Here is a 26964-nt window from a genome sequence, read left to right as displayed (position 1 = left end):
TTCAAAATTAAAATTAAAATTATATATATATATATATATATATATATATATATATATATATTAGATGGCCTTTGTCAAATTCATCAATAAAAATCGTATCCAAATCTGGCTCACTATCATTTGATATATATATATATATATATATATGTGTGTGTGTGTTATTACTAGGTTTCTTGCATTTCCGCCGTTGATTTGGTGATTTTTATTTTATTTTAAGAAGTTGTATCAATTCAATTTTTTTTGGATTTAACTTGGTTCCACGTTCTATTTGAATCTAATTTTCACCTAGAACAATACTCATTTTACAAATGGATTTTCGTTCTTTTCAACTTTTTTCCATTATGTTTATATTCGATCGCGATTCCATTCAAATTCGATTTATTTTGCTTAAAAAACATATTTAATCTATATTTAAATCGAGTTTCGTCATAAGATATGATTAGGTAACATTGAATTTGATCTGAATTCGATATTTTATATTAAAGGAAAAGGATCATCCTCAAATTATTAGCATGTCCCGTTTTCAGATTTTTGTAATCTTTTGTTTTTTTTTTGGAATGTTTTGTAATCTTTTGGTGGTCATAATTATGATTTCTTTTGGATCTCGTATAGACTTGAACTTTACAAATAATTGGGTAACAACAGTCTCTCTCTCTCTCTCCCCCTCTCCCTCTCTCTCTCTCTCTCTCTCTCTCTCTCTCTCTCTCTCTCTCTCTCTCTCTGTGACATTGCATCGGAATCTACCAGAATCTGCTGATTTCGAGTAATTACTTCGATTTTGGATTATCCTTATCCTTATCAAACGGTTGCCTCCTCTCGCTTTCTCGTCTTATGCGCCGTTCCATCTCCGATCTGACCGTGTAAGTGAGATTTTCCTCAGTTTTGGATGATTGAAATCAATGTATGGTTTTGTTTAATCCATGTCTTTCTCTCGGGCAGTTAACTGAATCATGCATTTGTCTTCCTGGGATATTACTTTGGTTGTGATGCCCGATGATCTGATCCTAGGATTTTATCGCATTCCTGTTAATTTTCATCATGGAAGATTTTCTGGGTTTGAGAAAAAAAATTGAAGGAAAATATGGGTAGATTTGATTAGGGTTTAGTCCTTGAATCAACCATAAATTAGGTATTTGCCCTATTGTTGTTCGATTTCAGTTCTCTTCCGCTGAAATTTTTCTTTTTCCGAATAATCTTTTTGCAGCTTGTTGGCTATAGATCTTATTCATCGTGACACTGAACGGACAAAATACTTTCCGATAATCCGAGAACGGAGAAAAACGCTTCCTTCGTGGCGGATATGTCCCTGATCGATTCAACTGTGTCGCATGTTCCGGACAGTGACGTCCATTTTCCAGTTGAGGCGATTGTTCTGACGCCATTGCCCGGATACGTGGCCCCGGCATCTATTAGCTTTAGCCCTGACGACACTTGCGTAGGCTGTCTGTTCAGCCCTGAACAGACATTGAACAGGAATGTGTATGTGTTTGATGTGAAGAATGGAGAATCCAGGTTGGCTTTCAGTCCTCCCAATGGTGGAGTCGATGAGGGCAACATAACACAGGAAGAAAAGTTGAGAAGGGAGAGGTCGCGGGAGCGTGGATTAGGAGTGACCCGTTATGAATGGGTTAAGACAAACTCGAAGAAGCAATTGATTGTGGTGCCTTTACCATCTGGGGTTCGTTCTTTAACTCTTAAATCTTTTATTTTTTTAGGATAACGTTTTTTTGGTTGGATCTTCGACTTCTAAACGAGAAAGCTGGAGAATTTTGCGTGCATTTGATATTTTTCCTTGGAACAGTCGGATTCTCAAAGACCTTGTTAGGTTAAGAGGAAATTCAACGGGAGCCTTGGACTGGGTTCTTTTGTTGTTTCTCCAATTCGTTTTTCTTTGATCCTTTTCCACTTTTTGGACTTAGTGTATGTTTTAAGTACTAGAAACTTGAGATTTAAAATACATGACAAAAAGTTGAAGTTGTGTTGTGTTTATTGAATCTAATGGCTAGTTTTCTTCTCAACATTCCTTAATTTGATTAGTTACCTGTTTAATTAGCAAGAAAATGTAAAAGAAACCTCGAACATAGAAGGGTCTCTTTGGCTTGTACATGTTTGCATGATTGATCTTTTTTCACTTTTTAAACTTTATCGGTATAGATTTTCTGATAAGTCACTGGGCTTGGGTTTTGTTTTCCGCATATGTGGCTGTGGTAGGTTTATTTGCAGGACCTTTCCTCACTGAATCCCGAGCTTGTACTCCCGAGTTTACCCACCTCCCCAATCATCGATCCCCGTCTTTCTCCTAACGGCTTAATGCTTGCTTACGTGAGAGACTCTGAGCTGCACGTTCTTAGTCTCTCAAACAACAAATCACAACAGTTGACAGATGGTGCCAATGGAAGTACTGTTGTAAGTCAATCTGTATGATTTTCAATTCATGAACTTACAGAACAATTTTCTTTTTGTCTTTTCAATGTTTTATACGATTATTGCTTTGGATCTTTAATGGTCTATTCATCTGTACGAATATATTTGTTCAAGTATTAACCATTCGCGTTTTTCATGTTGCTCCAGACTCATGGTCTCGCTGAATACATAGCTCAGGTGAGAAAATCCAATCTCCAAAAGTTTCCATTTAGTTTGTGCTTTTGTTTTATTCTAGTGGGAATGGAGGTTAAGAAATGGGCATATCGTCTACGTAAAAGTACCTTGTTGTCATCGCGGATATGGATGAGATACCATATGCACTAGACAGATCACCAGCAAAATTTACGTCTAGTCTAAAATCCATGACATTTTTTTAAATCAGGAGGAGATGGATCGAAGGAATGGGTACTGGTGGTCACCAGATAGCAACTTCATTGCGTACACGCAAATAAACTTCTCGGAAATTCCATTGTTTAGAATTATGCACCAAGGCAAAAGCTCGGTTGGTTCAGACGCACAAGAAGATCACCCATACCCTTTTGCTGGAGCTCTCAATGTAAGTGTGCGTCTTGGGGTGGTTTCCTCAGCTGGAGGACACACAACATGGATGGATCTTAACAGCGGAGGTACCAATAGAGAGGAAGAGTACCTGGCTAGAGTCAATTGGATGTCCGGAAACATTCTCATTTCTCAGGTTCTGAACAGGTCACATACTAAGCTGAAGATCCTCAAGTTCGACATAAAGACGGGACAACGTGATTTGCTGTTTACGGAAGAATCCGATGTGTGGGTGACTTTGCACGACTGTTTTACCCCTCTAGAGAAAGCTCCTTCCAAACGACCTGGGGGATTCATCTGGGCTAGTGAGAAAACTGGATTCAGACACTTGTATCTGCATGATTCTGACGGAACCTGCCTCCGAGCCATTACCAGAGGTGAATGGATGGTTGAGCAACTCATGGGCATCAATGAATCGATGGGTTTGGTGTACTTCACAGCAACTATGGACGGGCCACTCGAAAGCAATTTATACTGCACGAAACTGGAACCGGGGGAGACCCTAGACACAGCTCTGTGTGAACCTATAAGGTTAACCCATGGTAAAGGCAAACATGTGGTCCTGCTTGATCACCAAATGAAAAATTTCATCGACATTTATGATTCGGTCGATTCCCCTCCTCGGGTTTCCCTTTGCTCCCTGCATGATGGAACCGTTCTCAAGACTCTTTACGAGTCGAAAGTGCCCATACCTATACTCGAAACCCTTAAAGTTGAGCCACCAGAGATTGTTCAAATACAGGCAAGCGACGGGACAACGCTCTATGGGGCGCTTTATAAGCCTGACGCTTCGAGATTCGGTCCTCCCCCATACAAAACGATGATCAACGTTTACGGAGGACCCGGGGTTCAGTTGGTCAGCAATTCATGGATAAACACCGTCGACATGAGGACGCAGTACCTAAGAAGTAGAGGCATCTTAGTATGGAAGGTTCGTTTAGTTTACTTTCTCAATATTTCTGAAAATGATGGGACTTTGAAGTGTTGTTTTTTCGCAGGTAGATAACAGAGGAGCGTCGAGGCGGGGACTCAAGTTCGAGTCATCGATCAAGCATAACTGCGGGTATGTTGATTCAGAGGATCAAGTAGCTGGAGCCAAGTGGCTCATCGAGCAAGGCCTGGCTAAACCGGAGAACATTGGAGTATACGGGTGGAGCTATGGCGGGTACCTCTCGGCCATGCTCTTGACCCGTTACCCTGAGATTTTCCGGTGCGCCATCTCGGGGGCGCCCGTCACGTCCTGGGACGGGTACGACACTTTCTACACAGAGAAGTACATGGGTCTTCCCTCGGAGGACCCCGAGAGGTACGTCAAGAGCTCAGTGATGGAACATGTGGGGAACTTGGTGGACGGGCAAAGGTTGCTTCTGGTGCACGGGATGATCGACGAGAACGTGCACTTCAGGCACACGGCTAGGCTCGTGAACGCGCTCGTGGAAGCCGGGAAGCGTTACGAGTTGCTGGTATTTCCGGACGAACGCCACATGCCCCGGAAGTTGAAGGATCGGATCTATATGGAACACATGATTTGGGACTTCATCGAGAGGAGCTTATGATCATCTCTAACATTTTCTTCTTTCCCCACATTTTTCCCCCGTAATAAATGGCACATCATCCAATTCTGTTTATCTGTCTTTCTTTATTTCTCCTTCGTATTGTACTATACAACCCACAATAAACCATACTTGCATTTGCGTTCCATGATATTTCTTTTTTTTTTTCCCTTAAACAAGGTTATTAACCTCGTAATCCAACCATTTTGGAAACATCTCTTAGTTGTCAAAATGAGCATAATTCGCGAATTGGTTTGTTTCTAATTCATTTAATATAATTTTTTATTAGATATATATATATATATATATAATTTTTTTTTCTGTATATAGTTATGTTTAACATTTAAATTTTATATTAAAATATCATTTATTTAGTATTTTTACGGTATAAATAAAATTTTTATAGTATAAATAAAAAATATTATATTTTTTTCGTCAACCGACTCAGCACTTCGAGTACTTTAACTTAAATTGGGCTTATAGGCCCAAAATGTATGTCGAGTCGGTGTAGTTCATCCCTTTATTTGTTGATTTCTTCCATCCCACTCCAAGAACCAAACTTCTCGAGCAATGGCGACGGTGGCGATGATGGTAGGCTCTAAAGCTTCTCCGGTTGGTTTGGATCTGAACGCGGCGGAGGAAGAGGATCTGTACAGCCGGTTGAAATCGCTTCAGCGGCAGCTCGAGTTCATCGATATTCAAGAGGAGTATGTGAAAGACGAGCAGAAGAACCTGAAGCGAGAGCTGCTTCGCGCTCAGGAAGAGGTAAAACGGATCCAATCGGTGCCGCTGGTGATCGGTCAGTTCATGGAGATGGTGGATCAGAACAACGGAATCGTCGGATCCACCACTGGTTCCAATTACTACGTCAGGATTCTCAGCACCATCAACAGAGAACTCCTCAAGCCCGCCGCTTCCGTTGCTCTTCACCGCCACTCCAACGCCCTAGTTGATGTCTTACCCCCTGAAGCCGATTCAAGCATTTCCCTTCTCAGCCAATCCGAGAAGCCTGACGTCACCTACAATGTATTCTCTTCCCAAATTATCAGGCTTGCAATTTCTAGGGTTTTCCATGTTTGTGCGTTCCTACCAATCAACCCCAGGTACCCAAAATACTGATCTTTTTCTGGCTTATTCTCTCTGTAGGATATTGGAGGATGCGACATCCAAAAACAGGAAATTCGCGAGGCAGTCGAATTACCTCTTACTCATCACGAATTGTACAAACAAATTGGCATCGACCCTCCTCGTGGTGTCTTGCTCTTTGGACCCCCTGGCACTGGAAAGACTATGTTGGCCAAAGCTGTTGCTAACCATACTACAGCTGCCTTCATTAGGGTTGTTGGTTCTGAGTTTGTTCAGAAGTATCTGGGTGAGGTATGCGTCGTAGTTTCCTTGCCTGTTTAAGATTGAGAATGTAAATGTTTTTCTCCATGGAGGATTCATTATCTTTGGTCTGGGATTTTGTCGATATAGGAACAGTTTAAAGGTAAAAAATCTGTCTCTTGCAGGGACCTCGGATGGTCCGTGATGTCTTTCGTCTTGCTAAGGAGAATGCCCCAGCTATCATCTTCATCGATGAGGTTGATGCTATTGCTACAGCTAGGTTTGATGCTCAAACGGGAGCTGATAGAGAAGTTCAGCGGATCCTCATGGAACTATTGAATCAGGTGACTGGGGAAATGAATAAGTTTAACTCGAGTTTGTGAATCTCTGGTGCCCAAATGTCGGTTCCCTGTCTTAGTTCTTAATATATATACCTTATTTTGTTCAATCCGGTGTAGATGGATGGATTTGATCAGACAGTGAATGTCAAGGTCATAATGGCAACCAATAGAGCAGACACACTGGATCCTGCCCTCCTGCGTCCGGGGAGGCTTGATCGTAAGATTGAGTTCCCCCTGCCTGATAGACGCCAAAAAAGGCTTGTTTTCCAGGCAAGTTCTCTTTTGGCTGGACTTGCAGATTTTGGTTCCTTGCAGCTTCTATCGTCCTAACTGGTTTGTCAATCAATGTAGGTATGCACCTCGAAAATGAACCTGAGTGATGAGGTTGACCTGGAGGACTACGTTTCCAGGCCTGATAAAATCAGTGCTGCCGAGGTTAGTGCATCTTGCTTGTTGATACCCACCTAAGCATGTTTTCTCTTTGGGCAGCCTCCAGTGAAAATAGATTTGTGGGTTAACAACTGGGGCCAATCTTTAGGTTTTCTCTTGTTTATACGAGAATACTCTCAGATAGTTGTTTTGTTTGCTAAGAGTGAGCTCTTTATACACCACCAGTTCACTCAAAAGGTGCCAACTTTTGCAATAAGAGCTTTCATTTTGGGACTATGTGGATGGAAAATTGTCTTCTCTGTTTAGAGAATTGTGGCACGAGAGAGCAGTAGACTGATGTAGAATATCAACATAACAACTAATGATGGTTGAAAGAGCTAGTCTGCTATGTGTCTAGATATCTAACCACCTGTGGGTATGGGTATGGCATTGATGCAGATAGCAGCTATATGCCAAGAAGCCGGGATGCATGCGGTGCGTAAAAACAGGTATGTGATACTGCCAAAGGATTTCGAGAAGGGTTACCGTTCCAACGTTAAGAAGCCAGACACAGACTTCGAGTTCTACAAGTGAAGAGTTGGATTTCAGGCGATGTCTCAGTTTGTAAGCTATGTTTATGGCCAAGCGTGAAAGTCCGAGGAGGAAACAGATCTAATTTCTTTAGGTGTTGTTAATGTTTTGAGTGAGAGCTTGAGCCTCCCATCCCATGTACGAATTGACGTTATCTGGGTTGGGTTCAGTACGGTTATTTCAATTTTAGAAAAATCATAACTATTTATATCGAGTTAGATTCGGTTTGGATGCAGTTTTTGGGTTTGTAGAGAATCAAGATCAATTGGTTCTTAGAATTCAAATCAATTCGGTTTAACCGTTCAAACGTTTCCTTAATTTGAATGGCAAAGTAAATCTCACATCAATGTCAGTATCGGTTCGGAGTGGTTGGAGGATGACCCATTTGATGATGCAGAGGAAGGGGAGAGTGGTTGGGTGCATCTAATGATTCTTTCTTTTGCCTATTTTCCCCCCTCCCCCGGATTTGGTTCAATTAGGCATAATGGAAGTATTTTTCATACTGTACTGACGTGTTTTTATAAAGAAAGCGTAAAACCATAATGGGTCAACAAGGGTCGCCACTCTTAACGCCCGTTTCAGCAATAAACGCACACTCCCCCCCTCTTTCTCACACATCAGACTCAGACAGGCGTCATCCACTCCTTCTCTGGTCTCGCACGCATGCGGTCACACGCTCTCTCTCCTTTGTCTTACTCCTCCTTCCTCAATGTCTGTCTTTAGGAAAGGACCCAGAATTAATTCGAGGATAGGATGAAGAAGCCGTCCGCCTCCCTTTTTCCTCCATTGCCGGTTCCTGCTCTCGATTCTTGATTTTCTCTCAGTTCCGGGGAATTCTCTCTCCATTGAGATCGTGGGTAAGAAAATGCTGCCTTCTGTTGGATTGCTTTTCCAACTCCCTGGATATACGACGATGTTTGTTCAACAACTCCCACACTCAACCCCTTCTGCCCTCGTTATTGTCCCCATGAGGGTTTGCATTATCCTTTTTAGCTTCTGCTTTCAGGGGAAAAAGGAATTCCGTTTCTTTTTTCTGGGCCTTCAAAAAATTTGATGTTTCTTTAGCTTTATTCCTTTTGCTTTAAGCCTAAATGCTTCCTCTTTTATTTTTTGCCTTTGGATTTGTTTAATTTCTCCCCATCTTTTTACACAAGATAGAAAGAGGGCACGCTGTCAGATTTGTTCTTGAATTTGCAAAGGGAAAGAAAAACATCATCTTTCTTTGGCGATGGATGTGACTAATCGGATCTTGAATTGTCTTGCATCTCCCTTGTCTTCTGGAAATGAGGTTGCTTGTCTGTTCTTGGACTGAATTAGTGGGGGTTTTGTTTTTCTTCTGCAAATGATGTTCTCATCGGACAGGATGGAGATGTGAGTCAGAAGCCGCCTAACACCTTTCTTTCTGAAGCAGGAAGGGGAGAGAATGCAGCTCTATCTCCAGTTCGGCTATACCTTGAGGAGCGTCTTCCTTGTGTCAATCTTGTTTACACTCAGCTCACTGGCTGCTGCTGACCTGGTCTCGGATCAGCAAGCCCTTCTCGCCTTTGTTGCCGCTGTTCCTCATCGTAGAAGGCTCAACTGGAATTCCACTAACCATGTCTGCAAATCGTGGGTCGGTGTCACCTGCACTCCCGACGGTGCGCGCGTTCTTGCCCTCCGCCTTCCCGGGATCGGGCTCGTGGGACCAATCCCTCCAAACACGCTTGGTAAACTGGACTCCCTAAGGGTTCTCAGCTTGAGATCAAATCTCCTCAGCGGTCATCTTCCTCCTGATATCCCCTCCATCCCTTCACTCCATTACCTCTTTCTCCAACACAACAACTTCTCCGGTGAGATCCCTTCCTCGTTTTCTCCACGGCTTAATATCCTGGATCTCTCCTTCAACTCATTCATGGGAAAGATCCCGGCAGCAGCTTTACAGAATCTGACCCAGTTGACGGGATTGAGCCTCCAAAGTAACAACCTTTCTGGACCAATTCCAGATCTTGATGTCGGCGGCAGCCTAAAACGTCTAAACTTGAGCTACAATCATCTTATGGGTTCTATACCTTCTTCGCTCCGCGGATTTCCTAGCTCGTCCTTTGTTGGAAACACTCTTTTGTGCGGTCCGCCTCTGCAGCCTTGCGTCCCGGCCTTTTCCCCTCCACCATTACCGGTGTTTCCCCGCAAAAAAGCTCCCAGAAGGGGATTACATCTGGGGACTATCATTGCTATAGCTGCTGGAGGAGCTGCCCTCCTGCTGGTCTTGGTGATTCTTATCCTCTTGTGTTGCCGATTCAAGAAAAAAGACAAGAGGGGAGACATTGTTGTAAAACCCAAGGCCTCTGCTGAGAAACCGAAGGAAGAATTTGGAAGCGGGGTGCAAGAACCTGAGAAAAATAAGCTGGTTTTCTTCGAAGGCTGCTCCTATAATTTCGATCTCGAGGACTTGCTGAGGGCTTCGGCAGAAGTGCTGGGGAAGGGTAGCTATGGGACAACCTACAAGGCTGTCTTAGAAGAGTCCACGACCGTAGTGGTAAAAAGGTTGAAGGAAGTGGCGGCCGGAAAGAGGGAGTTCGAGCAGCAGATGGAGACTATCGGTAGATGTGGGCAGCACCCTAATGTTGTTCCCCTCCGTGCCTATTATTACTCCAAGGACGAGAAGCTACTGGTCTACGACTATTACCCTGCCGGAAACTTGTCCAGTCTCCTTCATGGTAAGTAATCAATCTCTTGCACCTCCTGCTTTTACCAAAATTGTGAACAGAGTTTCAATATGTTGGACAGGTAGCCGAGGAGGTGAGAGAACGCCTCTCCATTGGGACTCGAGAGTAAAAATCTCGCTGGCGACAGCAAAGGGCATTGCTCACCTTCATGCCGTTGGAGGGCCGAAATTCGCTCATGGAAATATAAAGTCGTCGAATGTGCTGATTAACCAGGAAACCGATGGATGCATTTCGGATTCCGGACTGACCTCCCTAATGGCTATGCCGACAACGAGGGCTGCAGGGTATAGGGCACCCGAAGTAACGGAAACGAGGAAACAAACTCATAAATCGGACGTGTACAGTTTCGGGGTACTCTTGCTAGAGATGCTGACGGGGAAAGCTCCGATCCAGTCACCGAGCCGTGATGACATGGTCGATCTCCCGAGGTGGGTGCAGTCCGTGGTGAGGGAGGAATGGACGAGCGAGGTATTCGACGTCGAGCTAATGAGGTTCCAGAACATTGAAGAGGAAATGGTTCAGATGCTGCAGGTCGCCATGGCATGCGTGGCTCGTCTCCCCGACATGCGGCCCGACATGGATCAAGTGGTCAGGATGATTGAAGAGATACGCCTTTCTGACTCTGACAACCGCCCCTCTTCCGAGGATAATAACAAACCCAAGGATTCCCCATGATTTTTTTTCTTTCTTTCTATTGTCTGAATTTGTAATCTGTTTTTTTTTTCCCCTAGAGTTTGGACATGACGATTGACTATGGCTTTTCCAGAGTTGCCTTGCTTCTGTTATGTCTCGTGACACAGAGTCCTTGTTGGTCAACGTATTCACTAGATGCTGTGAGAGATGGATATAATCAGGGGCTGGGCAAAGTTGACCCAAAGATCCGGTTATCTGCCGATAACCAATTTAGTCTACTCGTTTTTATTTAATTCTGAATCCAAATGCTTTTATTTAAATGGTGATGGTATTTTTTTTTTGGTTTTGTCTTTAGTTTTTGGTTTTTATAATTTTACAGTTTTTTTTTATAAAATATTAAAATCCAAAAAAATGAGTTTATAGACTCGAATGTATGGAGTTTTTTATTTTGAATTTTTAGCTTTATTTTTTAATTTTTAGTTTTTAAACTTTTCATTTTTAATTTTTGGTTTTTGCAGTTTTTATAAAACTTGATGGTAGAAATAATATTTAGTTTTCTTATTTTTATATTTTACATTTAAAAATTACCAAAAAAGTTTTTTTTTATTAATACAAAAAACATATTTATTAATAGTAGTAATGACAATAATAAAAAATTCAACAAGAGAATTTTATAATGTTACTGTAATTTCATCTAAAATTCTCTTTATATACCCCAAAGTTTTTTTTGATAAAAAAATTTAAGATATAAGTTACGATAAAAATGGTAAATCTTATCATTAAATAGATATAGAGTTTTAAACGACATTATATCAAAAATATCATCTATTTTCTATTTTTACTTCAAGACATACATTTCTCCATCTCTGACCATGTGATCCATGTGACCAGAAACTTAATCTTGTCCATATTGGTCATAACATTGAATTTATAAATTTTTTATCAAATGATTAGTGAGATATAGAAGATATGAACATAATGAATGAGTATGATCATCATAAATTTAACGTTATGACCAAAATGATTAATATTAAATTTCTGGTCATATGGATCATAGAGTCACAGTTGGAGAAGGGTATACATTGAAGTCAAAATAACAAAGTAAGTCATGTTTTAAATTAATGAGTATTTTTGTTTTTAAAATATTTTGTATAATTACTTTTACTAGAAAATGAAAAAAAAAATCTACTAAAAAACTCAGATTTTTATGTAAAAATCTAAACAAAATGACTTTTAGTTTTTATTTGACTCGGTAATAATCCGCGTGCATCGAGTGGACTAAAATTATATTTGAATTTTTAAAAAAATTAGTGTTTGTTTTATAATTAAATATAATATATTTTATTTTTATAATTTATATTTGTAAATGAGAAGTTTTTAAATATAATATAGGATAATATTATATTTTTTCGAAATAGAATTATGAATAGATTTTATGTTTATATTTTCGTCGGTCATAATATAGAATTAATAGTTCGACTATGGAATATTTTTTAAAATATTTTTAAAAAATTTACGATTCGACGATAGAGTTTAACTTTTGATAAACATAAGGGTATTTGACAAATGTAATTAATGATAATCCAACAAATATAGTTTAAAATAATAAAAGAAATTTAGTTAGTATTAGAAATCCAATAATAAAATATTTAATTAATAAATATTGCACAATAAAAATTGATATAATATTAAATCTTTATAATCTCATTAGAATTAAATTTTTATAGATATCTATTTAATTAAATAAAATTAATAAAATACAAAACTAATAATGTGACTCTTTGATTTCTTTAATGAAATAGTTTACATTTTTAGCCAAAGTAAATAAATAGAATCATGACTAGATTTTTATTTTATTTTTAAGATTATAAAAACTCGGAAAATTTAATCCAGTCAAAACCTATGATTTTTATTTTATTTTTTTAAAACGAAATGACTTATCGAATTTTTTGGAAAAATAAATATATAAAATCTTGACTTGATTTTTTTTTATTTTTAGATTCCAAAATTCAAAAAAAAAATCTAACCATTCAATACCTAACTTCGGATCTATATCACATAACTTTTAAAATGGATAACTGCTGATATCTAAATAGTTTTATTAGAAACAATTATAACCTGTATTTTTATAATATTTTCAAAAAATTGTAATTGTTTTGGTTAGAGAATTACTTATTTATCAATATTTTCTCATGAATACTAAACTTACTTTTATCTTTTTCTTACTAATTAATTTTCGATATCTCGTACTTTCACCATCATTAATCTTTCTCTAAAACCACATATTCATATACATTGTTGTCTTAAATTAAATAAATAATTGATGGGATAATAATAAATGTCAAACAGAGCACTTGGCCACGTTTTATTCCAAAGACTGGTCTAATAACTTGCTTGGTGGAATGTGAGTGGGAAATCATATAAAAAAAAGGGAAATATAAATATATATATATACATATATAAATATCTGTTGAAAAGTAAGGACAAAGCACATGTATAAATTCATTGACTTTAATGCAAAACCAAAAAGCGGGCATCTTCCTCTACAGAACATCGACCCGAATCCTCGGGAGCCTCTCTTGTCTTTCGTCTCTGTCTCTGTGTAAGAGTTTTCTGTTCCCAGATTCTAATTTTTTGGCCCTTTTTCAATCAGCGTCAGACAAAAAATACCCGTCCGGCATTTGCGTATCGGATGATCTGAACGCGTGTCCGTTGTCTTTTCTATGTTTAGAGCTCCTGTTTCGGTCTCGCTGGATCCGGGGGTCGTAGCCATGGATAGTGATTCGGTACTCGACGCAAAAAGCTTGCTCCTTTGATCGATTCTCTTTCAGAAGATCGCGTGCGGTTGCTGAGTTTTCTTGATTTTCAGGTTCCTTCCAGAAAGAGCCTCAATCGGACGGAGCCCACGAGATCAAATCAATGGGGGTGGGATTCTCATATGGGTTCCAGAAATTCCAGGTGGCTCGAGAGCAACCTCGAAGGTGAGCTTGATCATGTCTTTCCTCGTTCATGTCGGATGGGTTGTCGTAATTTGGTTGCTTTTCTTGTTCCAAAGGGTAATTTTAAGATTCCATACCCCTTTTTTTTCTGGAAACAATGCCGAAGAAGAGGACAGGGAAAGATTCTTCCTTTTTCAATTTGAATAACAAAAAAATAATAATCTTTGTTTGAGATCAGAGCTGGACTCGAGCGTGAAACGGATGCTGAATCTGATCGAGGAGGAGGATGCAGATTCCCTTTCCAAGAAGGTCGAGATGTATTACCAGAAGAGGCCTCAGCTGATAAGCCTCGTCGAGGAGTTTCATCGAATGTACCGCTCCCTCTCGGACAACATTTTCACCGGAGAGTTGAGAAGACCCTCTACTTCGGACCTACAGTCCCAGGGTTCCAATCTTTCTGACATCTCTTCTGACCTGTGGACCTCTAACGGACAAAGGATTGGCCGTCGCCGTGCTGCTGGCTTTGACTTCTTCCTCGGCTCTGACGTTTATCCACACAAGGAAGGAGATGATTCGGCTTCTATTACTGATTATGAACTCGAATCCGATGATTCGTCGGTGACCAACTACCCGGCTTCGAACAGGAGGGCCATGGATCTGGAGATCGAGCCCAAAGAGAAACTCAAGATGCAACAACACCAAGGAAATGCTGAGAGCTTGTCGCTGCCATGGATGAAAAGTCAGGATCTTTCCGCCAAACTTGCCGCTTACGAGCAAGAGCTGAGAGATGCAAACGAGAGGATACAGAATTCTGAAGAGGAAATCGATAGGTTGCAGAATCAGCTGACCAGATTCATGACACCGGAGATCGGTAACGACCCTCCTAGTGAAGATGGGGTTCCTTCTCAAAACACGGGTGAAACTTTGGCTCAAGAGCTGAGAGTTGCGAGGGTGAGGCTCCAGAATGCAGAGAAGGAAAACGCCGATTTGAGAAAAGAAGTTGAGAAAAACAAGTCTGCAGATCAGAAACTCAAGGGCTTGCAAAACCAGCTCGAGTCAGCTCAGAAAGAAGCTGCGGTGTGGAGAAACAAGTCGAGTGCAGACAAAAGGGAAGTGGTGAAGCTGCAGGACAGAATCTTGATGTTAAAATCGAGTTTGGCGAGAAGAGACCACGAGATCAGGGATTTAAAGACGGCAGTGTCTGATGCAGAGGAGAAGATATTTCCAGAAAAGGCGCAGATAAAGGCTGAAATATCCAAACTGTTGGAGGAGAGAGACCACCACAATGAGCAGATAAAAGAGCTAGAATCCCGTGTTCGCTATCTCGAAGATGAAATAAGAAGGATGAGCGCCGAGATGAGGGAAGCCGAGGAGAGGCTGATCGGTGAGATCCAGGAGTTGAACGCGGAAATAGAAGCGAAACAAGGCTGCATAGAGAGTCTGGTCAGCGAGGGAGAGAAACTCGGGCAAGAGATGGGTCGGCTTGAGAGAGAAGTAAGGTGGAGAGACGGTAAAATCGATGAGACAGAGAAGAAGGTGGAGGAGCAGAGGAAGCAGATAGAAGAGAGAGCGGAGGAGAAGAGGGAAGCGATAAGGCAGCTGTGCCACTCGCTGGACCTTTACAGAGACGACTACATCAGCCTTCTCAGAGCATTTGCCGGTCATCACCATCATCATCAACCCAAGACACTGCCTGTCTGATCATTTACATGGCGGCCTGGTTTTGCTGTTTCCGTTGTCGAAAAGAGTGTGTGCCCAAAATCTGAGGATGTCACTTTGCTTAGAATTCAAATTCGGGATGCTCTAAATGAATTGGTAGATCGTGCGCCAACTGTTTATGAGCCAAGAGACACCCAAATCTCATCATGTAATGACGGTTGGTTCTTGTGGTTGAGTTTTCCGAATACCCATTTTGTCAACCAGCTCATTCAATGGAGGACATCTCGCCATGGCTAAGGATTTCGAGGGCTTAAGATCAAACGCACCCTTGTGCCAGATGTTGATCGTTGATTCTGCCTATGAAAATCTGCCTCAATATATTCAAAAACGTTTGCTTGATAAGAATTAGGGTGTAAAAAAGCCCGAGGCCCGTTATCCGACCCGAGCCCGTCCGTAAAATTTACGGGCTTGGGTTTAAGAAATTAAAGCCCGGTCATTCATCGGGTCGGGCCGGGTCGACCCGAAAAATGCGGACCAAAATGCGGGCTCGGGCCGGGCTAACCCTGCCCGACCCGTCGACCCGAAAAAATAAATATATTATATATTATATAATATAAATATATATAGATATAGATAAATATATATACATACATGCATAAATATATATATATTAATTCACTAATATTAAAATAAATTTTATTATTATATAAAAATTAAAAAATCTGAGTTTTAATTTCTCTTAAATTACTTATATATTAATAAATATTTTTATCAAAACTTTATTTTTTATTATCTTTAGTATATATTATTTTTTTTTCTATTTTGATAAATTTTTATTAATAATTTTTATTTTTATTTTGTTATTATTATTTTTTGAAAAAGCCCGAAGCCCGGCCCGAACCCGAAAAAAGCCCATTGGGCCAGGCCTCGGGCCCAAGATTTTCAGCTCGCGTGTGTTTCGGGCCAGGCCGGGCCGGCCCGTAATTCTTCGGGTTTTTGTCGGGCTCGGGCCGGCCCGGCCCGACCATTTTGACACCCCTACTAAATAGCATAGGCTAGAGCATCATGGCCCTGTATATAGATATAGATAAATATATATACATACATGTATAAATATATACATATTAATTCACTAATATTAAAATAAATTTTATTATTATATAAAAATTAGAAAATCTGAGTTTTAATTTCTCTTAAATTCACATATATATTAATAAATATTTTTATCAAAATTTTATTTTTTATTATCTTTAGTATATATTAATTTTTTTTCTATTTTGATAATTTTTAATTAATAATTTTAATTTTTATTTTGTTATTATTTTTTTTTAAAAAAAGTTCGAAGCCCGGTCCGAACCCGAAAAAAGCCCATTGAATCGGGTCTCGGACCCAAGATTTTAAGTCCGCGTGTATTTCGGGCCGACCCGGCCCGGCCCGTAATTCTTCAGGTTTTTATGGGGCTCGGGCCGGGTCCGGCCCCACCATTTTGACAGCCCTAATAAGAACAAACAATAAATACATACTCCCTCAATCCATGTCATTTTAGATTTTTTCACACTTAAAAAAAAAACTATAAAAATAAATTATATATATCCTCGATTAAAATCAATGATAAAATTGGATTTTTTTAAAAAAGTCATCTAAAATAAATATATTCTGTAAACGTATCGCATCTATTTAGAAAAAACCTGAAAAATCTTCCCCGTTTTTTGGATCAACAGCCGAATCTCACACCCACAGATAGGGATGATAAAACAAGAAATATCTCCAATTAGGATTCTTCAACTACAATTGGGCCGTAGAAGCCCATTAATTAATTATGACCAATAAAGCCCAATTACAAGAACCCCCAGCATTGTTTTCGTTTCGTTTTCCACTTTCACCCTGATTCGAGTTTGAAACTCGAAACCCTAATCGCATCCGCGATTTATTTGGCGCTAAAGCAAAGATTCCACCTTTGGGGAGATCGGTTCGATCCAAGGAATGGATGCGGATGGCGACAAAGTCATCGACAAGTGGGTATGCGAATTCGTGCTCCGTCGGCAACAAAATCCTAGGGTTTGCGGGAAGAGGCTGTTGTCAACGCTGAGACTGGAAGAGGACGATGGCTGCACCACCCTCAAGAAATCGGCGGTTCTTCGTGACATATGGAATCGCTTGATTCAGGGAATCGTGGACGAGCGAATCCTTGACCTCCTCGAGCTGTTCGAGAAGCTTCAACTACATGAAGGTTCTGCAATTTTAGAGTCCCTCAAGTCTGCCTACTGCTGGGCAGCTGCCGAATGTACGGTTAGGTATATGTTGGCTGTGGACGCCGTGGAAGCTTTTCTCTACTGGGAAGCCCTGCAGAGGATCTGGGACCTGAGAATCGGCCTTCTGAATGAAAGAGATAGCGTCTTGGTGACTCAAGAGCTCATCGACTGGGGTTATAACCTCAAGAATGCCATTGATGATTCCGAATTATACCAGCGGCTTCGCCAGATTAATACCAGGTACTTTGCTATCTCTTATCTTTGTGAGTTTGTCAAAGAGCACTGGGTGCTCGTGGGCTCTCCATATCTAGAACTAGAAGCCAGTAGGAGGTTCCGACACAAGGGAAATGATACAAATGTGGAGCGGAACCCGGATGATGTTCGAAACGGAGAAACGTCACCGAGACCTAATGATGCTCATCAATGCCCGGGGCATTTGGAGGATGACCCCATCGATAACACGAATGGGCAGTCTGTATTCAATGTTGGTCAACAGGAACATGAGCAGAGTGATAATAAGGGGAAACCCTCAGTGGCTCAGGAGCTGAAAGAGGATTTGTTGGAGGTAGAGGCGCTGATCAATGGCCTTACCCGGGATGGGATTGACGACGACCAGACGTCGGAACAACATTCTACCAGTGTTACCCCTCAACGTCTTCAGGCCGGTGTCAGAGGTCAAGATTACAACAAAGAACCCGTGAGTGTTTGAGCCCTTTCTGACAAGCTGCTTGCCAAAAGTTTGTCTCTTTCTTTGGATCATGTTTTGCGCTTCTCATGATTTCTGCAGGAGAATGTAAATGAGCGAGCTTCTGATAGTGAAGGAACATTGTCCGGGACAGTTAGGCCTCATCTGCCAAACATTAAATCATTCAGTGTATCCCCGTTAAGGAAAGGTCGAATGCCTAAACCCCAAAGCAGTGCTGACAGAAGGCTGAGGAAAGGTTGGACTCGTGAAGAAGTACAAACCCTAAGGGAAGGCGTGAAGGAGTATGTGACATCTTGTTCATGCGCTACATCGTGGGTTCTGTTCTAGTACACTTGAACTGGCTTGTCGAGATGTTATATATTATTATTTGCGTTGTGTAGGTATGGAAAATCCTGGAAAGCTATAAAGGAGGCTTACCCCGAATTGTTCGCGAATAGGACTCCGGTGAGTAATCTTCAAACTTGCACTATTTACTTTTAAACTGTTATCTAGGATGTGAAATTGACGTTAGGCTACACAACTTTGCTAGGTTGATTTGAAGGATAAATGGAGGAACTTAGTTGCTTGACAAAGAAGAAGGTATTTATTTTCCTCCACCAACTTATATTTTTCTTTGGCAACTATATTGGATAAGCGTAACCCTACTCTTGTAGACTCTCTATATAGGTTTATCTGGAGATTTCTGGTTAATGTGGTGATAATGTACCGCCTGATTGCTACGAAAACTGTGTCTATATCGCGTTCTGCCACTGAGTAATGATCCTTTTATACCCTGGTTTGGTTTATAGTTAGAGTATTTGGCTTTGGATTCTCCCACTGAGTTAACCAGCATATCAGATTGTGAATGCCCAAAATCGTGAATCAGTGATATACGCAGATGGGTCTGATAGTTTGATTTGTTCTGTTCCTGCAGGGCGTGTTGTGTTGCAGCCACATCGTTTAAGTTTTAGCAGGTTAGGGCTTTCTCCTTTTGGAATGAAGAAAAACTGTAGGCATTGGCTCTATGGTAGGCACTGGCTGTCTTTGGTTGAACTCGTAAATGTTGCAAAGCTGATAAGCAAAAGAATGTTAGCTGCGTAGGATTCTGGTTCTTGTCTTGTAAACATGCTTGGTGTTGTGTTGTGAATTTTGGTTTGTACGTAATGGGACGCGACCTCGGAAAAAAAAAACAGATTCGGCATACTCTCTGTTGGTTTAGATCCGGTCCTACCCGGACTAGGCGCTGAAAAGCCAAACAGTCCGCCGAACCAAAGAAAAGAAAGGAAAAGAGATGCCGGTCCGGGGCTGACCAATGGTTTTCCAGTAATGAATATACGTTGGAGTTTTTGGTCACTAGCCACATTTGCATTCAAAGAAACACAAATGTTTCCAACACGACTCTGTTCAGCAAGTTCAGAATACAAGTTACAAGCAAAACCAGTTGGGCTTTCGCGAGGATTCGGAGAGAGACAAGACTGAGTCTTGAACTCAAATTGTAGAACTATGCATAAGGAACTGGCAGATGCGAAGGTACATTTACAAGCTCGAGTTAGACAAGTGAAGCCATGTTTTCTCGAACGCGTTGATGATGACGTGATGATACTCGCTCGAGTTCAGGGAGAGGTAACAGGCAAGAAGATCTTCCAGATCCTTTTGTTCCCTGATGTTATTCTCCACGATCATCTCGACCATCGATTGCCTGAAATCTCTCTCGGGATCCACCGAAGTTAGGACCATCGCAAAACTCTCTGCAATCCCCTTGTTCTCCTTTTCCGGACCCTTTTGTTCGTTCGAAGCAGAAACCCGAGACGATTTCTTCCTCGAGATCTTCGGAGAATTCACCCGAAGCTTTATCCCCAAAGCTCCAGCGTTCGATTTTCTACTGCCGGAAGTCGGCTTCTTCCGTGTCCTCGCCTCTAAAGGTGCCTCCTTTCCAAAGCCGACGGGAACACGGCTATCCTCGACAGAAACGTACTTCATGTCGATGACAATGTCGCAAGAACTCGATCCATGATCAGGGGAAGATGAAACATGCTCGGACGAGGTTGTGACGGCTGAAACAACAGATTCGGAGGGCTTGGATTTGAGAGAGGAGGAGGAGGAGGAGGAGAGTTTAAGCCTGGGAGAGGGCTTGTAAAGGGTTTTGCGTCTGGTTCTTCGCTTGATGGAGGCATTGCGGGGAGGGAGAGGAAGAGGGTTTCTTGAGGAAGAAGCTTCAGGGGAACGTTGTCTGAAATTGGGAGACGACGGAGAAGAGCGGAGCTTCTTCCTGATGCCTTTGAGCTTATAGAGCCATGAGTTCGGCATCATGTCTGAAATCCTGAACTTGTGATTCCCCATTCTCTTGGAACTCTCACTTCCCCCTCATTTTCCCGGCCTCCGGATTTTGAAGATCAAATAAAGTGGGCGTTGAATTTAGGGGTCCACCGCCATTACCATCTGGATTCTCTTCTTCTCCTCCTTTTTCTTTTTTCTTTTCCACGACAGAGAATAAGTAAATCCAATTAGGTTTCAAAGCTTGAGAAAAAAAAAACACATGTAAAAGCAGAGTGGCTTCCATGTCAAGATTATATTTCTTTCTCTAAGCAGACTGTCCAAATCTAATCTAATCATCACCCGATTACATTAAATCTATTTATTTATCCGAAATCTGAAATTTTAAAATCCGAATCCAATATAGCTGCCCTGAGCCCATTGTTAGTAGACTCATTGCCAGTAAATTGTACATTCGATTGTGCTTTAACTTCTTTTTTTTTCCCCTTAGTTTTTGTAATCAAACAATTCTCGGGACATGCTCATTTGTCTCCACAATTAATTAACTCCAAGATTTGCGGATTAATTTAGGGAGGAGAACCTAACTTTGCTGTGGAAGCTTCGAGCAAATCATATCCACAACAATCATGGTGTATCAAAAAAAAAAAAAAAAAGAGATAAAAAATTGAATCCGAATCCGTAGTTGAAGTGAATGAATTTTCTTCGACCAAAAAGAAAGGGATGGAGGGAGAGGGAGATCACATAATCATGGTTGGCCACCACCATTGTGACGTGAACCCCACTCCACCTCATCTCATTCCCTAATTCCAATCAATATCCCACATTTCACCGCTGCAAAACGATGATAACTGTAGATGATTGTCATATATATATATATATATATATGTACATGTATTGGTTTCTATTTATGATTTATTTATTTATTTTAAATTTATGGTAGTAAATTAGTAATGCCGAACTTGTAACTTTGTACGGAGTTTTTTTCATACACTCTGCTATATTTAAATTTAGAAACATATAGTTTAAAGGTTTAGGTTACTACTAAAACTTTGACGGGGGTTTTATAAAGCCGAGAAATTAAGTTAGTGCGTACCCAAAAAAAAAAAAAAAAAATCTGTTCTATCCGATGATTTAATTTAGATATGTTTATTCGAAATATCCGTTTGTTGTCATTGTATAATTTAGATATGTTTGTGTAAATATCAAATTTGCATTCTTATTTGATATTCATATATAGAATGGAACCGAATAAACCGGACTAGATAAATACGAATCGATGCCTGGCCTGGCCAGGGGTAAGGATTTGCGAGAACAAACGAAGATACAAACAAAACAAAGGCCCCAAAACAAGGCCCAAAACAAGGCCTACAGAAAGGATGGTGTTCCGGTTGGGCTGTTGGTTTTGCCTGGTTCTTCAATTTCGGTTTAATTTCACTTGAGTTTTGGTTTAGCCGGTCTGTTGTTTTTGTTTGGTTTAATCATTCGTTTTTTTAATTTGCTTTTTTTTATATATATATATTTTTATAAATCAGTAATAAATGACGTTCAATTATTAACTAACAGATTTAAGTCTTATACACTAATACTAATTCTTATTTGTTCATTGATCGGCACACTAAACGATTAAAATTGGATTAAATGATAACTCTATTTTCGAAGAAGGATTTGAATCCCTCGTCTCTGTTTAATGGACGAAGATGTTGAATTATCTATATCAATCGAATTTCGAGTGATGATATACCTTTACATTTTTCATGAGTCAATTTCTCAATATTTAATCATATCCCTTTGTCACTATAAATTATAATTTAATCAAGTCATTACGCTAAGGACACCTCGACACAAACACTCTTGGATAAGGTTTTTTTTCTCTAAATCACAAACGCTTTCCCTCGATGTCGAGTTGCATCAACATATTCAACGTACCTATTGATGACCTCTGCCCCACTTATTCTGGAAACCCATAACAGAAATCAACAAAAAGCGTTTTTTTTTTCATTTTTGGAATTAAAAAAAATTTAAACGTTGAAATTTGCGGAATGATATTTTTGTTGATAACCAAAATAATATATAAATAGGTGAGAGTGTTACATTGAATAAATAAAGTATGCATAATAATAAATTTTTCAAAATATATATTTTCTGGATTTGATAAGATCTCCAATATACGATATAACTCTTAATATTTTTCAAGATCCGGTATATCTCAACATCTCCTTCAAGTTGGAGCGTGGAGATCACGAAACACCAAATTTGCAGAAAATATGATCAAACGCATGTCGTTTGAACCATATCACTTTGCAAACTTGTGTCGATAGAAGACATAACTAAAAAAAAAATCAAACAAACGATTGTGTTGTAACTTTGGTACCACGCACAAAAGAATCGTTTGATGATAACAAAAAAAAAGACGACAATCGTGGTACAGAAAGAAGTTTTGGGAATAACTATGATTCATCCGAGATTGAAAGGCAATTACGCGAAAGCGTTTAATGACAATAAATTTTTTGGCAAGAATAAGATGATTGACGGTTATGCGAATAATCTTTAGAAACATGTGGGATTATGAGAAAAAATTTAAAAAAATAAAAAAAATGACTCTTATTCTTAATAAAAAACTCGAAATGATATTACAGATCGGTATATCATCATCTTCATCTTCACTTTCATTATCGATCATCATTTTTATGAAAAGAACAACAAATTAGAAAGAAATTAGAAGCACTGATACCATGTATAAATTTGCGGAATAATATTTTTATTGATAACCAAAATAACATATAAATAGATGAAAGTCTTACATTGAATAAGTAAAGTATGTATAATAATAAATATTTCTAAGTATATATTTTCCGGATTTGATAAGATCTCTAATATACGATATAACTCGTAATATTTTTCAAGATCCGGTATATCTCAATATTTTTTTTATCAATCATATCCAATCTCCATATTTTGTTTCTATTTCAACAGATAAGAGACATTACTTGAAGCAGAATTGATTTGATAAAATGCCAAAAAAAAAAATTGCATTAAAAGAAGAATATATAGTTTGCGGTGTTTTCTCTTGAATACCAACTTTGGTCCTTTCGATTTTTTTTTTGGGCCCACACACACACACATATATATATATATATGGACTAGAATATACATATATATATATATATGGTTTTATTAAACATATTGCACAAATTAATTAATGTGTGCAAAATTCATGGATTACTAAGCCCCATATGTAAACACATGAATTTCAAAGTTGATTAGTATGTATAACTGAAAAACGTTGGTCAACGTGATAATACGGATGGATTCAAAAAATGGACATACACATGGAAAAAAAATAAGTTTGAACTTCGGTGCGGATCTGCGGCTATTCTTGAGCTCAAAGATATTTCGTCGGTTTCTTGCAATTTTTCTTTTCCACATGTAAACAAACAAGAAACCTAGTTTTAGGTTTATTGTAGCGTATGTCCCATCCCGAGTTCGAACTTCAAATTTCGGGAAGAAGCGTATATTCCAATTCACCTCACTAGTTCCCGAACCCAGCCCCAGGATTAGTCTAGATGTTACTCCAGAATATCCTGTTATCCCAAAAAAAATAATGATATATTATATAGGTCTAAGCGTAGGCGGGTGTCCAAGCTTTTTAGGCTACTCGATCTCGCTTTGAGTCGGACAATGTTTTGATCTCAGTCTCATGAGATTCGAACACCCGAATTAAATATCCGGTACCCACGACATAAGAGATTGAGTATCCCGATATCTGAACTCGTGAGTGCTAAATCACAAAATTAAAAATAGATCATGTATAATCGATTGTTACAAATATTTCATACAAAAATAATACAAATTTGATCCAATGTTATCCAAAATATATAAATTCGAATATAAATTTACAATATCATCCAAAGGAAAAGAGAAAAAGAATGTCTAATTCAATTAGGGTTAGATATTTAGATAAATAAATACAAAATCAAGGATATATATTTTTATAATTTTTTACATTAACCGTGTTAATCGGGCCAGCCCAGCCCGACCCGACCTGAGCCCGCACTTGGCCCGAGGGTTTCGGATTCGGGTTTGGACCGACCCGATTTTTTTCGGGCCTATACTACCAAACCCGAAGCCTGGCCCTATAGACCTCGGGCTTAGATCGGGTCGGGCCAGGTCGGACCGGCTCGCACGATTTTCTTTGTTAATATAATTTTTTTCCTTTTTTTCTCAAGATTTTTTTTATAAAAAAATCAAGCTTTTTCGGGCCGACCCGAATCGAGTCCGAAGCCCGAATCGAGCTCGACCTGAAAGCCCAAAAATTTTCGGGCCTCAATATCTCGGCCCGAAGCCCACTATTTTTCGGGTTGGGCCGGGCCGGACTTCAGGCCTCGGACCACAATTGACACCTCTCTACGAAATAATCTGTCATGAAATATCAAAACTCGAACCCGAAACCGAAACTCGGGTTTCTCATCCCATAAAACCTGGCCCACCCCTAATATTATATAGATTTAGGTTTAGTAAACGTGTAAGTGTCTGCGTCATGAAGAGCAAAATCTCATGGAGAAAAAAGTCAATAGAGAAATTTATAACACGTTGACGTACACATAGCTGCCATTGCCAAGGATTCTTTATTTTGAAGACATTTGGTTGAAAAGAGTTTGCGCATTGCCACTATATATATATCCCGAAATCATGAAAGAGATTAGATTAGGATTTTTTTAAAAAAAAAAAACAAGAGGTGACTTTGCAGTCACCGTTTCCAATCTTCAAAGTGAGCTCTCACCAACTCGCCCCACTAAAATAATCCTCGTTAATACCACTACGCAAATGTATCATGGATATACGCACATAGAATGTTATATGGATATATATATATATATATATATATTGTTTATTCTTAATCAATTTATTTGACAAATATGTGCTAATTCTAAACTTAATGTAGAAATTAAAATGCCACACCTATTATAAAAAAAATAATACGGTATACATTTTCGTTGATTTTATCTTTACTGTGGTATGTTTTTTTTTATATTGGTGATTGTATATGTGATATTCGAATTCGGGGTGTGGGAGAACACTTTATGCTCCCACACCATCGGACCACCTCGTTTGGACTTTATTGTGGTATGTTACAAAGGTGTATTATAAACTTCTAATTAGGAAAAGTATGTGAAAATGTTTTTTCTTCTTTTAATCTTGATGATTTGTCATATTGTGTGTGTGGGGGTATATATATATATACCCCCCCATAACGGCAGTCGATGCATAACAAAACCTATATAAATACACACACACACATATTTAAGCATATATAAATTTCAACAGCATCTTATTATTATCTTAAGAAAATTAATGAAGACGGGAAGCGAGGAGATCAGATTGTGTCCCATAGTGGTGGAGAAGTCGGACGTCATTCTGGTGAAACCCTCGGCCCCGACACCAATCATCACGTCTCTCTCTCTTTCAACCATCGACAACGATCCGTACATCGAAACCCTAGCCAAAACGATATACGTATACAGCCAAAACGACGCCGTCACCGAGCCGGCATACGTGGTGGTGGAGAAGGCGCTGTCAAAGGCGCTGGTTTACTACTACCCACTGGCGGGAAAACTCAGGAGGAGGAAAGAGGACATGAGGCTCGAGCTTAGGTGCAGCGAAGGAGACGGCGTGCCGTTGATAAGGGCGAGAGCGGCATGCACTCTGGCTAGCGTGAACCACTTGGAGGGGAGTGGGGCTGACGTGGAGGAGCTGGTTCCACGTCACGAGGGTGGTGGTGGGTGGTACGAGCCGCTGGCTCTGCAGGTGACGAGCTTCTCGTGCGGAGGGATGACGATAGGAATGGCGCTGTCTCACTCCGTCTGCGATGGCTTCGGTGCTTCTCAGTTCTTCCGAGCCGTCTCTGAGCTAGCCTCCGGTCTCACCCGCCCCTCCGTTATTCCCCTCTGGCACCGCCATCTCCTCACCTTTCGTCCTCGTACGTCATTAACCGCCACTCTTCTTCATCCTTCATATCATTATTAATTTCTCTCTCTCTCTCTCTCTCTCTCGTACTTCCTAATAGATCCTCATAAGATTGTCGGAAGAAAGACAATTCCGATCTTATGATTTATTATATACACACATATATATAATATCATTAGTTTTATGTCTATTAATAGTATGAACTTTTTTATTTGATTCAGTACCTTATTATATTTTTACTTTGTTTAATGAAAAACATAACGGATTATTCTACAAACTTTGGCATGCTATAAGATATCATATATGAATGCATATAATTTTTAAATAATTATTTGTGAATGCATATATCGTTTCTGGAAAATATGTTTCTTTATTTCTTTTTCTCATTTTTTTTGGTGTGGATAACTAGATACGGAGGCCCTATAAGGCTATATGTAAACTGCCCATGAAAGGATATAATTAAGTCACAACAAATATATAGTAATTTATTTGTAATTCATCAAACATGCATCTATAGAGGGAAAAAAGGGAAATATATATAATCTAGCTTTGATATATATATATATAGGCCTACAACATTGGAAAACATTTTGCTAACGATAAATGTTGGTATGTAGAGGAACTCGATGAGGATTCAAACTCGAAGCTGCATGATTTCCCATCAATGTCCTCCGTCGCAACATCTCCCTAC

General features: G+C 39.7%; 7 protein-coding genes across 12 annotated transcripts in view; 6 read left to right on the top strand and 1 right to left on the bottom strand.

Moving 5' to 3' along the window:
- The first annotated feature begins 670 nt into the window (after nt 1-670).
- On the top strand, nt 671-4688 carry LOC104814927 (dipeptidyl aminopeptidase 4). Its single transcript, XM_010543174.2, has 6 exons — nt 671-860; nt 1205-1678; nt 2212-2406; nt 2572-2601; nt 2807-3913; nt 3981-4688. The coding sequence occupies exons 2-6, from the start codon at nt 1301-1303 to the stop codon at nt 4536-4538; spliced, it is 2268 nt and encodes a 755-aa protein (XP_010541476.1). The 5' UTR covers nt 671-860; nt 1205-1300; the 3' UTR covers nt 4539-4688.
- A 388-nt stretch (nt 4689-5076) lies between these two features.
- LOC104814926 (26S protease regulatory subunit 6B homolog) lies at nt 5077-7462 on the top strand. Its single transcript, XM_010543173.2, has 6 exons — nt 5077-5561; nt 5682-5912; nt 6047-6205; nt 6320-6472; nt 6554-6637; nt 7031-7462. The coding sequence occupies exons 1-6, from the start codon at nt 5106-5108 to the stop codon at nt 7163-7165; spliced, it is 1218 nt and encodes a 405-aa protein (XP_010541475.1). The 5' UTR covers nt 5077-5105; the 3' UTR covers nt 7166-7462.
- A 224-nt stretch (nt 7463-7686) lies between these two features.
- LOC104814925 (probable inactive receptor kinase At5g58300) lies at nt 7687-10778 on the top strand. Of its 3 annotated transcripts, XM_019202699.1 has the most exons (4): nt 7687-8019; nt 8317-8450; nt 8574-9858; nt 9929-10778. In XM_019202699.1, the coding sequence occupies exons 2-4, from the start codon at nt 8391-8393 to the stop codon at nt 10540-10542; spliced, it is 1959 nt and encodes a 652-aa protein (XP_019058244.1). In that variant the 5' UTR covers nt 7687-8019; nt 8317-8390; the 3' UTR covers nt 10543-10778. The 3 variants fall into 3 exon arrangements, with proteins under 3 accessions (XP_019058244.1, XP_010541472.1, XP_010541473.1); XM_010543170.2 differs by lacking the exon at nt 8317-8450 and having other exon boundaries at nt 7691-8019; nt 8525-9858; XM_010543171.2 differs by lacking the exon at nt 8317-8450 and having other exon boundaries at nt 7695-8019.
- A 2244-nt stretch (nt 10779-13022) lies between these two features.
- LOC104814924 (protein NETWORKED 4A) lies at nt 13023-15388 on the top strand. Of its 2 annotated transcripts, XM_010543168.1 has the most exons (4): nt 13023-13102; nt 13232-13286; nt 13370-13481; nt 13678-15388. In XM_010543168.1, the coding sequence occupies exons 2-4, from the start codon at nt 13272-13274 to the stop codon at nt 15138-15140; spliced, it is 1590 nt and encodes a 529-aa protein (XP_010541470.1). In that variant the 5' UTR covers nt 13023-13102; nt 13232-13271; the 3' UTR covers nt 15141-15388. The 2 variants fall into 2 exon arrangements, with proteins under 2 accessions (XP_010541470.1, XP_019058248.1); XM_019202703.1 differs by having other exon boundaries at nt 13037-13286.
- A 1578-nt stretch (nt 15389-16966) lies between these two features.
- Nucleotides 16967-19199, top strand: LOC104814922. 3 transcript variants are annotated; one of them, XR_772017.2, is made up of 6 exons: nt 16967-18047; nt 18138-18337; nt 18437-18500; nt 18586-18635; nt 18723-18809; nt 18970-19199. XR_772017.2 is itself a non-coding variant. In XM_010543166.2 (5 exons), exons 1-4 carry the CDS (start codon nt 17082-17084, stop codon nt 18622-18624), a joined length of 1269 nt encoding a protein of 422 aa, XP_010541468.1. In that variant the 5' UTR covers nt 16967-17081; the 3' UTR covers nt 18625-18635; nt 18970-19199. The 3 variants fall into 3 exon arrangements, 1 of the variants encoding a protein (XP_010541468.1); XR_772016.2 differs by having other exon boundaries at nt 18710-18809; XM_010543166.2 differs by lacking the exon at nt 18723-18809.
- On the bottom strand, nt 19153-20579 carry LOC104814923 (transcription repressor OFP3). The gene has a single exon (XM_010543167.2). The coding sequence runs from the start codon at nt 20373-20375 to the stop codon at nt 19572-19574; it is 804 nt and encodes a 267-aa protein (XP_010541469.1). The 5' UTR covers nt 20376-20579; the 3' UTR covers nt 19153-19571.
- A 5015-nt stretch (nt 20580-25594) lies between these two features.
- LOC104814920 (spermidine coumaroyl-CoA acyltransferase) overlaps nt 25595-26964 on the top strand; it is a 2507-nt gene continuing 1137 nt past the window's right edge. The window contains exons 1-2 of the mRNA XM_010543164.1: nt 25595-26286; nt 26891-26964. The exon at nt 26891-26964 is cut by the window's right edge and continues 1 nt beyond it. Of these exons, the coding sequence (XP_010541466.1) occupies nt 25662-26286; nt 26891-26964 (699 nt within the window). The 5' untranslated portion in view covers nt 25595-25661. The remainder of the gene's footprint in view (nt 26287-26890) is intronic.

Source organism: Tarenaya hassleriana, unplaced genomic scaffold, assembly GCF_000463585.1.
Source record: "Tarenaya hassleriana unplaced genomic scaffold, ASM46358v1 Cleome22, whole genome shotgun sequence".
Classification (NCBI taxonomy): domain Eukaryota; kingdom Viridiplantae; phylum Streptophyta; class Magnoliopsida; order Brassicales; family Cleomaceae; genus Tarenaya; species Tarenaya hassleriana.
Note: the sequence above shows the minus strand (reverse complement) of the source record. Positions and strands in the feature narration are given on the sequence as shown.